This window comes from Megalobrama amblycephala, linkage group LG12 (assembly GCF_018812025.1).
Source record: "Megalobrama amblycephala isolate DHTTF-2021 linkage group LG12, ASM1881202v1, whole genome shotgun sequence".
NCBI classification, from domain to species: domain Eukaryota; kingdom Metazoa; phylum Chordata; class Actinopteri; order Cypriniformes; family Xenocyprididae; genus Megalobrama; species Megalobrama amblycephala.
In genome coordinates, this window is record NC_063055.1 from 10,732,997 (window position 1) to 10,748,682 (window position 15,686).

The 15,686-nt window shown below is 38.6% G+C and overlaps 1 protein-coding gene across 10 annotated transcripts in view; it reads left to right on the forward strand.

Annotated features, from left to right (window-relative positions):
- Positions 1 to 15,686, forward strand: part of elavl4 (ELAV like neuron-specific RNA binding protein 4) — an 83,919-nt gene that overhangs the window by 37,447 nt on the left and 30,786 nt on the right. For all 10 annotated transcript variants that reach the window (XM_048208987.1, XM_048208988.1, XM_048208991.1 and 7 more), the window contains one exon: positions 2,066 to 2,303. In XM_048208987.1, coding sequence (XP_048064944.1) covers positions 2,066 to 2,303 — 238 coding nt within the window. The remainder of the gene's footprint in view (positions 1 to 2,065; positions 2,304 to 15,686) is intronic.

Here is a 15,686-nt window from a genome sequence, read left to right on the forward strand (position 1 = left end):
TAGTATATAAAATCATATATAAATCATATATATATATATATATATATATATATATATATATATATATATATATATAAATCATGTATATATATATATACAGGGTGCGATTTGTGAGAAAACCAGAGGGGGGGATGTTTTGAAAAGTTTTTGGGGTTTTTTTGAAAATTTGTTAAAAAACAGTGGAGCTATATACTATTTTTGGTATATAAACTGGTAAAAAATCTTCTGATTTAACCTTGAGATTTGAAGTATTAGATAGCTTAGATATTTGCACTACTATTTACAATGACACTAATAATTCTTCATTTCTGATAGAAATGCAAAAATCAATCGGTAGTTATTAATAGAATAACGAGACACAAACCTTTACATTTTAAGACCTTTTAAGGCCAAAAAATTGGATAACAATTTAAAACCATGTCTACAAATACATGCCTGCACAGTTTTGAGACAGCTTTAATCGCATGTTTGGTCATTTCATGACTTAACTTACAACAGAACAACGACGGTCATTGCTCGGTCATTTATTTCTTCTATAATAAAGTAATTACGCAGCGCGCGCCAGCGCATTTGCGCATACAATTCTTGAGTGCGCGCCGCGAGCACAGTATAACGGCTGATTGGACAGTCATGTTAATGTTTTACCGACATAGCCTAACATCTCATCTGACCGCAGTTCACTGTTCAACTGAAGCTCCCTCGCCGTCACCTGCACCTTTTCTGCGCTCGTTTGACTTGAGCCGGAATGCACGTCTGAAAAGTGTCCCGTTTGTTGTGGTCGTAAAGAGACAGTCCTATATAATAGCAGCGTTTTAATTGGTGATGTTTTAAAAAAAAAGATTTTTATTTTTGTTATTTTATATGCTCTGTTGGTGGTTTGTGGAGTACAGTAGCATCTCCCCCGGGGATAAAAATAATTCAGCAGAGGCAGGGATACATAGACCAGAAGGGGGGAAATCCCCCCCATCCCACCCTACAAATCGCACCCTGTATATATATATACACACATTTGGGGGTAATGCATTACAAGTAACTTGAGTTACATAATCAGATTACTTTTTCAAGTAACTAGTAAAGTAACACATTACTTTTTCATGTTACAACAAAATATCTAAGTTACTTTTTCAAATAAGTAATGCAAGTTACTTATTTTTACATTTATTGACTGACAGCTTTCCTGTCCCCATGTTGAGAGAAATAAGTGCAGAGGTTGAGCGCTCTGTGTAAACGTGATGGTTATTGTAGTTCTAGACTAAATGTGAACATGCATTTACTCATCTCACTTGCACGAAAACATTCAGTATTCCTCAAAATGAATAAAAACAGTGATATGCAATCTCAGAACTTTACGCAAACCTGTAATAATTAACTATATTACATTACACAAATATACTTTATGTATTTATTCTCACTTTATTAACCAATGCCTTTGCTGCTGACCTTCAATGTTATAATTCAATCATACTAATTAGATTAGATTAGATTAGATTAGATTAGATTTAAAAATAAGAGTGTTGAACTTCCTTCTCCTGTATCCTATTCTTTTTTAATCCAGAATGTCAGCAGAGCTGAAAGGTTTGTTTGAGCTGCGCCCTCTACTCTGCAGGCATAAATATGCATTTCCTTCAGCCTGAGGCTTATTAATTTCACTTTTGGTGTGAAAGGGCCTTAACATTTGCCAAAAATATAACTTTTTTTTGTTGTTATTAAAAAACAAACAAGCAAGCCCAGCCCAGGTGAGAAAAAGTAACTCAAAAGTAATGTAACGCATTACTTTTCATAAGAAGTAACTAACGCAATTAGTTACTTTTTTAGGAAATAACGCAATAGTGTTATGTATTACTTTTAATAATAACTTTCCCCAACACTGATTTTATATACTATATATATTGATTACTTTAAGAAAATCTGTGTGTGTGTGTGTGTATATATATATAAATCAGATTTGTAAATTCTAAAATATGCATTTTCTTTATGGTTTAATATCATCATAAAAATCTGTCAGGAATTAGTGAACTGCATACGTTTCAGATGCCACATCCTTCAAACCTTCTTTTGTCTGCAGATAATCAGCAACATGGAGCCTCAGGTGACGAATGGGCCGAACTCCGCCACGGCCAACGGGCCCTCCAGCAACAGCCGCAGCTGCCCCTCGCCCATGCAGACCGGCTCTAATGACGACAGCAAGACCAACCTCATCGTCAACTACCTGCCCCAGAACATGACCCAGGAAGAGTTCCGCAGCCTCTTCGGCAGCATTGGCGAAATTGAGTCCTGCAAGCTGGTTCGAGACAAAATCACAGGTAATAATAAAGACCGAGGGGAAAAATGCATTTCATTCGCATAATGAACTGTGTGTAGTAGAGGCAGAAGAGACACAATGTCTTGGATATAACAAAAACATTTTAGTTATAATAAAACATCTAAATATTAAAGTCATTTTAAAATATTCAGCATTTTGAAGGCCCATCCAAAACCAACAACCTTGTATCACAAAAAAATGGCATTTTTTTAACTCCACTGTTGAATGTTTAATTAGACAAATGAAATTAATAATGAAGTCTTACATTAAAAACATTGCTTCATTGGGTCTGTTCAATACAGTTGTATCAGGTCAGACCACAATTTCAAGGAAATCCGGGAGTTGTAAACACTGGATGAGAAGGGCTATTCTTTGTTTACAGTGCCCAGAGAGAAAGGAGGAGAGAGAAAGAGGACATAGAGGTGTTTAAGCAGCACTCCCCTGCTAATAAGAGTTCTAATCCCACCGTAGTGACTATGTGGGTGGTAAGCAGATGGATGGCGAGGCTGCTCAGAAATAATGCCAGATAATGGCCTCCATTTTATATCCTACTTAGTGACACTTCGCTCTGGATAATCTCATTAAAACAGGGCCAGGCCTAAAGCCACTGGTTTTTAGACAAAAGGGGAGAGAGAGAGACATAGAGAGTGAGAGAGACTCTTGGCTCTTGACCACAGGTTTTGTAGGATTTCATTGCCACTCAGTCAGATGGTCGGGCAAGAGAATTGTCATTAGAATCATCGTCATGAGAGTTGACACATGCTCGTTTTCAGTCTTTACATGTGGGAAATTCACTAAAGTCTCAGGATATCCTCACAAACACCAAATTGAACGCGTTTTATTAAATTGATGGTTGTGTGAGCGAAAAGATAACGTTAACCAGGATCACTCACTGTCTTACCACTCTGTCCTTGTTCAGGCTCAGGAACACATAGTGCATCATAAATATGGCTCTTCCCTGTACTGCACTCTTTGCTCTGGGATCCCAGGGGTGCAATTTCCCAGTTCAGAATTTTAAGCTAACAAATCGCTTCTTGATCATTGTAAAAGCAGAGTGAGTTAGGAGACTGCAGAGTTCTCTCTGCTGCCGTCATTAGCTGCTGTCTGGGGTTCAAAATAGATTGCGGGGCATCAGAGATTGTATCTGAACCTCGATGTCATAATATTTGACCAGATCAACCTTCCTGAGCTCTCCGCTCGGCTTTCATCTATTGGGTATGGACGTCGACGAGAAGTCACTTCTCAGCTTTTCAAAGAATTTTGACGTACGAGAGAGCCTTTTACACGGCAGTTGAAAAGCTAGAGAGAGACGGCTCCCTCGACAAGGTGAGAAGCTTTGGGCCTTTGCACGTAATAGACAGGCTTCTTCTTTTCCCTTTTTTTCCTTCCCCCGCTCCTGTCAGCTTTGATGAGACGCAATGCAGTGATGTACCGTTTGCCACGGCTACTGTTCTCTTGCCCTGTCAAACCCGGGTGATTGCCGCTTGCCAAAGTGCCACCCCAGATTGTTTATCCGGCCTTCTCTTCTCTTTCCTTTCCTTGCACTTTCACATACATACATGCTCTCTCATCATCTTCTTTCCGACCTCTAGCTGTACTTGAATACACCGGAGACCTGAGGCCCGATCTTTTATTTAATGTAGTCATGCACGCATGGATGTTTTTTCAACTATGGGAGCTTTGGGCCCTAAAGCCTTTTAGAAAGCAAAATATCTTAAAACACATTGTACAAACTAGTCTACTAACTATGTCCAACTATGTTTACACACATCAACCACTATTCATTCAGCGATGGAAATGGCACTTTTTGTGAATCAGAATTGAATCAAATCAGTCACTTAATTTTGGGATTAAAGTGGCCAACTCCTTTGTCTTCTAAGGCTTATTTCATAGTTAACATGTGATGTATCCTAAATACACATGATTAAGTACTTCACTATTTGTGCATAATTTGACAAAATTACAGATTAATTGGAAAGTAAATAATAATAAATAAAAATAGACTAGTTAAAAGGGAAATTTAAAGTTAAGTTAATAACTTCAATTCATAGTTTAAGATTGAAAGTCTAGGTCTGAGACAAGGGTAAAACAATAAAATCTGTACACAAAAGGGCATTTGAAGGCACAGTAAAGTTTCCAAAACAGTGTTAATATGACCTTTATATAACAAAACAAACAAAAATTATAATGTAAGTCCCTATAGTTGAAGAAACAACTTTGTATATGGTAAGAATACACAAATGTACTGACAAGCCGCACACAAAACAAACACGTCTCTGATTTTTGTTTTATTCATTGCACAAAATTATTCTGAGAATTTAAAAAGAACAGAGGACTAATATTTATCAGCGTTTATGTAAACTGTCAGCAGAAACGGCTTTATCACATCCCTCTCAGTGGGGAAAGCATTTCAGAAGTCATTACCACAAGGATTGTGTCGAGATGCCGAATAAAGCAGATGGCGATGCTGCTAACTTAGCGGAAAGCTTTTGTTTTTAAAGGTTCATATCAAGCTGAAAATCCCCTACTCTAAATGCACACATCCCCAGCACAGTGTTGCTACCTCAGCAACACCCCATTCTGTGCTAATAATGAGGATAAACACATAGCCCATAGGGAGTAATGGTGATTTTCTTGTGAGCCAGGAATCATATTGAATGAAAACTTTTAATGGAATACATTAAGAAAGTGTTAACGCTTCTGGCTATCAGCACAAAGCAAAATGGAAAAGACTGATTGAGCGGCAGTTCGAAAGGGGAAAAGAATTGGATACTTGTCAGGTTTTCTGACACGGTGGATTCTTTTTCTGCGTGAAAATGAACACAATTGTGTTTATAATGATATGGCAGAAAAAGGACACACTCAGGCAAGGACATGAATTGATTGCGTCTGTGATTTTCCATCTGATGAGGAGAGGGGGGGAAAGAGCGACTGCAGATAATCTTCTGTTCATATTCTTCAAGCAGTAAATAATTACCGCACGATTAAAAATGGCTTCTGAGAAACAGCGCCAACCCCCCCTCGCACCACCCCCCTGCGGTTTAGGCCTCTCCCTGTGTAGCAGAAAAGCAACCGGCACATGCTATCGCTCCCAGCCTACTTTATCGCCTGCCATTTTGCTTCATTATTTTCCCTTTCTTGTCCAATCCGCAGATGCCATTGTTGGTATTTAATGGCTTGGCACAGGCGGCGGTGCTGCTATCAGTTCGCTCTGTGTTTAACACTTATGTAGCTTACATCAAAGCTGCTTTGTGCGACTGCTTGTTCAGGTACACAACCCACTCGCACGCCGAGCACCCAACCATCTGTCACGCTGCTGACCCGAACGCGGTGTCCGCTGTCTGCTGCCAAGCTTAGCGTGTGCTAACCTTAGCGCCAAGCTGAGCCGACATCAATACGGAGCCGTATATGACTTCTGTCTCTACACTGACCAGAGTGCAGTCTGCTCCGCCCGCCAGCAAATTAAGAACGGCATGTGATTTAAAACCAGAAAGACATCTTAGCATTCCTTCGCAGATGTGCTGGAACTCAGACCATCATACTGATGAAAAACTGCAGGGAAAAGCAGATGTAGTGGCATGAAAAATTCATTGTGCTTGATGTTTGCAAAAGCACGTTGAGGTTTGAAACACCTCAGTAAGTGTTAGACTGCTGAGAATGTGTGAAAAACCACCATGTCAAACATGCGCCGTGTTTATCTGATGCTGTAGAAATAAAACATGAACTGTTTTCCATGTTTTGTCATTTCCTGTTAAAAACAGCATTAGGCCGAATTAAACAAGCCAACACATGCAACACGGCATCTAAATGGCAAAATCGTACAGGTGAAATTGGTAGCTGGAAAAAGTCTGATAGAATAGCAGGAATTAGCTATCGTAGTGATTGCAGGGAACACTAACTTCCCAACATAATTCAGTGCTGTGATGTGTTCCGCGCTCAGTCTGGAGTAAACAAAGTAAATGATAGGTTGTTATTCAGGGTAAAACATTCAGACCTCATTTACATTGTTTGACAATGAACTTTCTCTCACCATCCCAAAGCCGCTGACAAACATGAGCACAGGAATAAACCAATCACCTGTTTTGTTTTCTTTTTCAAAGAAGGCTATTCACCCTCTATTGGTTATATAAAAATGTGCATGGGGGAAATTGACTTCATTTTCTCTCTTTTATCTTTTTTTTTTCCTGCTGACATTCTTTAGGCAATCATGTACTTGAGTTGGAGCCATGGCCTTGCGGTTAGCAGTTGTGCGGCAACAATAAGTTGTGCAAAATTTAGAATTGAAGAATTGGCCCCCTTTTAGTACGAATGTGAATTGGCCACATCCCACAGGAAGTTCAATTAGAATTGGAATGACAGGAAAAGGAATTTATTGAATTGCAATTCTGCAATGCATTCTGGGGAGTGTTCTTCCACCCTGGACCACAAAATGTTTGGAGCTTTGCTTAAATTCAGTGAGTCATCTTTTATCTATATAATCCAGAACCAAGCTTAAACAGCAACAAATTCTCTGAAATCCAGACAACATTTCCATTAATGCTCTAACTCATATTGCAAACTTAATTGTTCTTTTTTCCCTAGTAATTTTACTAGCCCACGAGGTGCTGCTGAGGTTAGTTACAAACATTACCTTGCGGTTAGCTTGGCATTAGCCACTGGCTCCATGCAGCTCCAGCAGTTCCAAGAGAGCGTGGGATCTCAGCATTCCCTGGGGTGGCTGCCAGTGTTGTCATCTAATATGCGGGGTCTGACGTCGCTTCGTTGGGGTGTCCCAGATTTACAGGGGCTTCTTTCGTTTCCACATGCACACTCCTCCCAGACAGCCCACACACTGCAGGCTACACGCCAACACGCCGCAGGCTCCGGCACAGCAGAGTGGGGGAACGGGGGCGGGAGATTCCTGTGTCTTCCAGCTGTCGCCAGCCTGGCACAGCAAAAATACAGACGCACAGCTTCAGATGGATTTACAGTGTAGGGTTTACTAGGGAGTGAGTTGATAAAGACATTGGGTAAATGATAAAATTGATTTCCCGAATGACACTACCAGTGTGCCGGCCCACACGGAATCTGTGCCTTCAGAACGCTGTAGAAAGTTCGCTCCTCCAGTTCATCAGTCTATGCCCCATTATCTTCAATTTTATATCATTCACTTAACATCTCACGATGTGATTTTAAGTTTCACATACAATTTTCTTAATCTCACAATTGAGACTATTTCTCAAAATCAGGACTTTATATCTCACAATTACAAATAAGATTCAGTAAGTTCAGTAATATTTTTTTTGGGGGGGGGCCAAATAAATGAATACTTTTATTCAGCAAGGATGCATTAAACTCAATTTATATTGTTACAGAAAATTTTTATTTCCAATAAATGCTGTTCTTTTGAATTTTCTATTCATCAAAGAATCTTGGGGGAAAATGTATAACGATTTCCACAAAAATATTAATCAGCAAAACTATTTTCGACACTAATAACAATAAATGTTTCTGAGAAACAAATCAGCATATTAGAATGATTTCTGAAGATTCATGCGACACTGAAGACTGGCGTAATGATGCTGAAAATTCAGCTTTTATATCACAGGAATAAATTACATTTTAAAATATATTAAAATAGAGAAAAAATATTTTCAAGTATGATAATTTCATACACAGTGGATAAAAGATGCCCTATTTTTTGTTAAAATGGAAAAAATTAAACACTGCCTTTGTGGTTCCATGGATACATTTTCAAGAATTTGGTTACCCTTTTTAGAGCATGTTAAATCTCTGCGGCTGGATACAGGCTCCATTGACTGATTGACCATCTATAAAGCACTATTATTTTTGTTTTTCCCAGTTGAGCTCTTATATTGTCAAGTTTGTAGCAGACATTATTTACTACGCGCATGACTTGATTTTCCTCCAACTTATTGGGCCCAATTAAGGCTTAATTTGTGTTGGCCTTTGTCTGTATTATTACATATGGTTCTGTTGTAATGTATTGTATTCTGTGCTCAACCTGTTGGTTGGGTGAAGGACTGCGTGTGGTGTTTTTATATTGTTGTGTTTTTTTTATATTATCATTATTATTATTATTATTATTTATTATTTTTGATGGGTGTTGTCTCTATTGTTGTGAAAATTCAATAAATTATTATTAAAAAATTATAATTTCTATCATGACAACTCTTGAAAGATTTTTAGCATGTAATGGAGATGACAATCTTAATGTATTTGGTCTTGGCGGAATAGATCTGTTATGCTGCTGCTGTTGATCATTGCTGTTGTTGTAGGTTATTGCTGCTGCTGCAGAGCAAGTACAGGAACTTGCTACTGCCAATACATACACCGAAACGCTACTCTAAACATGTAAGACATACTGCTTCAGCACAAATAGCATATATAGAATTACCCTTAGCAAATCTATACAGGTGGAGCAGGGGAAGGTGGAGGGTTTCAGAGGAACCAGCTAGTTAAATGTTGAGCAGCAAGCTCATTGGCTGCAGATGTGACATGAACAAATCAGCTTGTGCCATGTAGTTAACAATGTAAATATCATCAGGTTGTGTTAGGGATCCATCTAACCATCTAGAGTTTCATGACAGAACTTGCATATATCACAATATGACTGTTAACTGTATTTTTGACAAATTAAATGCAGCCTTTTTTGATCAAATTTTACCAAACCCAAACATTTGAATTGTAGTGTATGTTAAAAAAGATTAGTTCAATTACAACTTTAAATACGATGTGATTTTATATCCCTTAATGGAACTTTATATCTTGTTTTAAAAATCTCTCAATTACCTTTTTTTTTTCAATATCAATTTAATTTCCATAGAAATAAAAAAATAAAATAAAGGCAATATTTACTTTTCCTTGTAAAACATACTGTAAAATACACAGCAGGTAGGTATGCACAAGGAAACAGGCCTTACATTTGTGTAAGGTGAGGTAAGCTAATGGTTTTACACAACCTCTTAGGCGAAATATGAATCTCTAATGCAAATCCAATCAGAATGATGCTTTTGTCTGGGAGAGAGCACTTAGGCATCCCTTAAGTGTTTTATGTACAAATGGGTCGAATTAAGGCTATTAGATGCAACGATAAACAGCATTAAGAATAGAGATTATCTCATTGCACCTTACATTATCTAATTACACTTCAGTCAGCTTTTGTCTCTTTGGATGGAAGATCACTAAGCTAATTAAAATGAAGTCATAAAGTCCTATGTTGCTGTCTTTTGGCATTACACAAGTCATGATGACCTCAGTGATGCAGCTGTGTATTTATATTTCATATAAAATAAAACAAAAATGTCTTTGAGATGTCTTTTACTGCAGAGACATGTTTCTGTCCCAAGATGCTGTAGCGACAAGGGCAAAATGTCAAGCAAGCAGTAGCAGTGATACATTTGTTTTGACAAATTGAAATGGATTTTCGTCTTTGCTTCTTTTGCCTTCCACATCTTAAATGTGACTAAATTTAAGTCTGACCAAACAGATTTTCCTGTTCGTAGCCAGAGAGCTTTGTGATATCAAGGTGCGTTAACGTCAGATGCTCGTTGAACTGTCATCTTGTGTCTGCGCTGCTGTTCTCTCCCAAACGAATGCTAGTTTCAGCTTTCCCACCTGATTCAAGCTTAAGGGAACTGCAACTGTCGACTCAACATGGCTGCCGGAGGGTTTGTGGAGGGGGGGGGGTGTTGCTGGAGGCAGTTTTGTGTTTGCTACAATGTTCATCTCATTTTCAATCAATGGAAGCACCGGGCCTTTAAATTATGTATCAACAATTGATGTAGAGAGAGGGTGAAATTAGCGAGAATCCAGCGTGAAGAATTTTAGCTCACTGCCAAGCAGCAGAACAGCGAAAATCAGTCAAATGTATCTTTCATGTGCAAAGCTTTGATGATAAATGATTTTGAGCACAGTGAAATATGCGTGTGTGCGAGTGTGTTATTGTAAATAATATGTACCATGAAGTAAAAGCGTATGTGTGTGTGAGCGAAAGAGAGGAAGGACACCCACCGGACACACTCATTTTATCATCTCACACACTCTGACTCCTGCTGCTGAGGTAAGAGGCGTAATGGTTCAAATATGACTCCTCCAAATGGAGCCTCTCACTCCAAACAGCCTCAATTTAACAGAGAGAGAAACATCTCATTCCTCCCATTTAACTCAGCGTGCTCCTCAAGAGCTAAAGGAGACCCGTATGGGGGGGAGGGGTAGCTTACGCCTGCCCTTCCTCATCTTCCTCATCCTCTCTATCACAGAGACAGTGTTTACGAGAGAAAAGAGGACAGCGGCTTTGGGACCTCGTGACTCTAGTTGTAACATCACTAGACTAATAATCTTTTTTTCATGTACACATACTGTGGGGTCAAAAACATGACAACACACTTACGCTATGTCTCTCGGGAACAATATACAGCTGTGCATTTCATGGATAATAATTCTGTATCAAAACATATCAGCATATTAGAATGATTTCTGAAGGACACTGAAGACTGGAGTAATAGCAGCCGGAAATTCAGCTATTTCACCATATTACTGTTTGTACATGTTTGTCATGAAACAAACTGAGCCTTGGTGAGCATAAGAGACTTCGTTCAAAAACATAAAAAAAAATCTTACCGACCCCAAACTTTTGAATGGTAGTACACATTGCTTGCAAACAGTTTTATTTCATTAAATATACATGGCTACAGTTGAATTGTTGTCAAAGGAGAAAGATGCTTTTGGGTCCAAAGGATGCTAAGCAGTCAAACCTCTACTTTTTGTTTTACCCACACTCTCAGAACACACACAACCACACAACATCTCCATCAAGCTCTCGCACATCACTATTACGCTCCAGCTTCAGCCGTGTCCCATCGCAATGAAAAACCCATCAGGAGCCTACACACTAATAGTCATAAGCTGTTTATTTGTGAAAAATATCCTTTTAATTGGTGTTAAGCATTGTCTTTGAAAAAGCCTTTCCAATGTTTCCAAATTTGACTGCACATCTATCCTGCTGGGGAACAAAAAGTGCTGGAAAAATGGAGATCCGCACTCATTAAAAGCCCATTAAAAGCACAATGCATCATTTCAGTTTCAATTTTAATTGACAATTAAAACATATAAGTTAACGTAACCATTATACTAATTAAACAGCATAGAGGTAATTCTCTTTTGCTGTGGCATTTGATGTTTATGGCATATTCCTAATGGGCTCTGTCAAAATCCTCAATCATCTTTTTGCAGTTTCACAGTTTATGTATATCGATCATCTTACTTTACATCAGAGAAAAGCAAATATTCTTTTTGATTTCATGTAAACAGCACACTTGGCCTTGAATGATTATGCACAAAATATAATCACACTTCTGTAGACCAAACGTGACATGAAACATTCACAGAACAGGTATGATGCAGATATAGCAGAGCGCTGACTTTACCATGAAACATTCTCTGTGATTCTTACTTCCCTCAATAATAAATTCATGAGGCAGACCTGACTGTAACCCTCTCCGGTACCTACGCGGCTGTCCATTGTAGGTAACCCTGGCTGTGCTGAAGAGATTGTGTTTGTGTGCGCTTTGTATTCATATGCTGTCTCTGCGTGGGTATATGATCTGGTTGCGTGAACAGAATTTTATATTCTGTGTGTAGGTGTGTATACCACATATGTATGTCCAAATATACTGTACCGAGTATATATATATATATATACTTATGTATGGATATCATGTGTTATATTTATTTTTTTATTTGTCTGTGTGTTTTAAGGAAGTGCAAAAATACATGGGCTGTCAGAACAACTATTCAGCTTTACTGAAGCCCCATATAATTGGGTCCACCAGACTCCGCCCAGTAAGCTTTGTGTGTTTAAAAACACAGCTACAAAAAAGAAAGAATGGAACAGAATGCAGGGGGTCTCAAGACACATTTTTAACTTGACACACTGTCTTGAAAACACAATGATCACGGCACAGAATGCTGAAAATGCAGCAAAAGCCTAGAAACAATAGCCATACATGCCTAGTCTGTTCATAGACTGACATTTAAAAAACAGCACAGACTAAATGCAGGAGTATATAGCCCTTCAACAGATGTTGAACTAATAAACAAGCTAAATATTAGGTCAGATTCCCTGATTTGATTCAATTCTGATTCACAAGCTCTCTATTCAAATTCAATTTTTTGATTCAATTCTGATTTATAATGGGGTTATTTCAGGCCTAGTCCACACGTACACGGGTATTTTTTCCTCCTTTTAAAAAAAAAAAAAAATGTGTCCACATGAAAACGCATAAACACGCTATGAAGCACTTCGAAAGCTATGAAAGCCATGTTGGCCAATCAGAAGCCTGGAAAAAAGGATATTACCGGTTCCGATGTCACAAGTTAAGGTTTCCAGTTTCACCATCTACACGACAACATTGCAACCGGAGTTTCTGAAAATCTTCACCCTGGCAGGAGTTTTAAAAAAAATTCGGTTTCATTGACCAGATACTGCGTTTGGCCAAATCGCATAGAAAAAGCTGTGGTTTTGAAAATACCCGTGTTCGTGTGGACAGGGCCTCGGTTATAATGTTAATTTTGCTTACATATGAAAGCCAATTCTAACTGCAGAGGAAACCTATGGTACATTTAAAGAAATATTCATTTTAAAGCTGCGTAAGTTTTGCCTCTTTGACGCCATCTCTGTTTGAAACCGGCAATTGCAGTTATTTGCGGAATTATCATCTTTATGTGGGCTGTGCCTCGCCAAAGTAAATCATGCTGCCAATGGTGATTAAATCTAACGATCACTTGGCTCATATCACGTCATACTGTGCAAATTATTATTATTGTTATACTTCGTTCACAAATTGTTAATGTTAACAACATCAGCATTGCGTGACTATGTGTATTTAGTGTGTATTAGCGCTACCTGTAGATTTCAATTTCTATAGTCTAATCTCTGACGTTAATTTGTCATACCATACAGTCCGCCATCCAAATGATAAGTTTAATTATTGCACTGCAGCTGCTGTGAGAAAAGGCTATAAATGATCCGCCTCACATGCAATATAGCCTAGTTAGCTGATGTGACGCAATGACACAAAGACATGCTCGAATTTCCCGCGAAAACCAACCAGTACCACCCGAATTATAAAACATTATCACAAGCTTACAGTTGTGAATCGGGCTAAGGTAAGGAGATAGTTTTGAACACTGGCTGGTTATGTACTTGCTCAATAATTGATTTTGGATCATTTTTAACCAAAAAAAGTTACAGACAGCAGCTTTAAAAATTAACAACAGAGCTTAATCTATGCAGTTACTATTACACTAGATAATCAACACAAACAAAAAACTGCTCTGAAGATATTAACTAAAGTAAACTTTAAATTGCACTGTTATTAAAACAATGTGTAAAAAAAAAAAAATACATCAGTTTCAGTTACAAACTCATAAGAGAATAGAAACTCTCTGAATGCATCTATAAATGTACAAATCAAAACACTTTGAGTAGAAATTCACATGAAAGAGTAAACAAAGGTTCTTTTAAATAAAACAGTAATGCTCTCTAAGATTTTAAAGATACAAATTTCATTGCCGGTTTTTAGTGTGCTGACAGTTTAGGATGTTAAAACTCTCCCTGTTGAGTTGCATCTCATTATTCAACCCCTTTAAAGCATCACTACTAAAATATTAAAAACAGTAGATAAACTAGTCAACCTCACTGATCAATTACTCTGTTATTGGACAACTAGTCGAGCACCCTTCTCATCCTGTATGTCCATAAGCAAGAGCAGCATGCAGCAGTGAGTTGTGTTTATATAGTGGGAGTTTGTTTTATGACATGGCTATGTGCATGCGTGCATGTCTGTAATATTACATTTTCTTTGAGGTTGTGCCTCTGCAGTTTGTTAGAGAGCACAGATGAGATATGGGATATTTAATAGAGATCAGTTTAAGGTTCTGTTAATGTGTCTGTTCGCGGGGAAATTAAATTAGCTAAATAATTGCCTTGCCAAAAAAAGGCCCTTAGAGATTGTCAAAACAACTCGCAGCCTCCTTTCTTTAAAGCAGGATGATTTTATTCTTTGTATTGTCATAGACTACAAAGACTAATAATGAAATTATGCACTTAAATTAATAATTAATGAACTCACTAAGGGGTTCTTCTTTTAATTTTCTTAAAATATTAAGAATATGACTCAGTTCCACAACAATCCTCGTAACCCAAGTGTACGTAGGTGTGTGCGCTAGTGTTTTTTTCTTAGCAAACTGGTCCCCCTGGTTCTGGTCCCCCACTGAGATCTCCACTGTCGCACCGCTGTGTGATGGAGAAGGGATGTGTGTTGAGTGTGTGTGTTATATTGGTGAGAGAAATCCCTTTGACTACGGCAGTGGCCTTGGTCGGCCTCACCTTATCCTCAGGCAAGAACTCCAAAGGAGGCAAGAACAACTGCTAGCGACGTTATGGAAATGCCATCAGGCAAAGGGGCATTACAAAACAGATTGTTTTATGAACCCATTATTGTACGCTCAAACACACAATCATGCAAACACATGCATCCACCCACACGCACATATACACACAATGAAAATGGCATTATGGGGCATGCCAACGTGGGGCCAAATGCTCTGGGCCACAAAGGAAGGAGCGAGGAAAACAGCTGAGATGGTGGTGACAGAGAAAGACAAATGGAGAGGTTAGGCAGAGTCAGTGTCTTACTTTTCTCGGGCTCGTTCTCCGAATGTATCATTATGCAGAGCTAAAGTTCTGCATGACAGCACTTTGGAAACACACTTCATTTACACTAACCTTTCTAAACTATTTCCATTTTCTTACATACAGACATGTTGGTTTTCCATGTTAAATGTTCCCCTTCCCCCAATACTCCCACATTAGTTAACCCAATGTTGCTGTATCGAGCTTGTCAGGCTTGCTCTAAGCTATGAAAGAGCAGTACCTGAGCAATAAAATATTGTCAAGGATCAGAGAATTTATATTTAAAGAAACTCTGAAACATCAGTGTCAGGCTTTGAATAGTGCCGTATCTCTTATTTTGCCGGTTCTTGCCGGGATCTTAATGAATGACAGAGGGATTGGTAATCCTCCATAATCCAGAGAGAAAGAGATAGAGGCATGCTGTTTGAAGCGAGGGCAGCACGAAATTCTCTGCTCGCCCCCCACGGTATCTGGTGCGCTTTAGCTTGTGTTTGTTTGGCGCAGGGTGTAGCACTCTTTCGCATTTATGATTCACTTTGTGTGTACACTGTGGACTTAGCGCTGTCTGTTTCCATTAATGAGGATAAGTGCAGCGCTGTTCTCTAGTTCCACTGCACTTGTGTGGCGAGATCTTTAAAGAACGAAAAGGAAAAGGGAGGAAAAAAGAAGTATCACACAGGCCTTTAG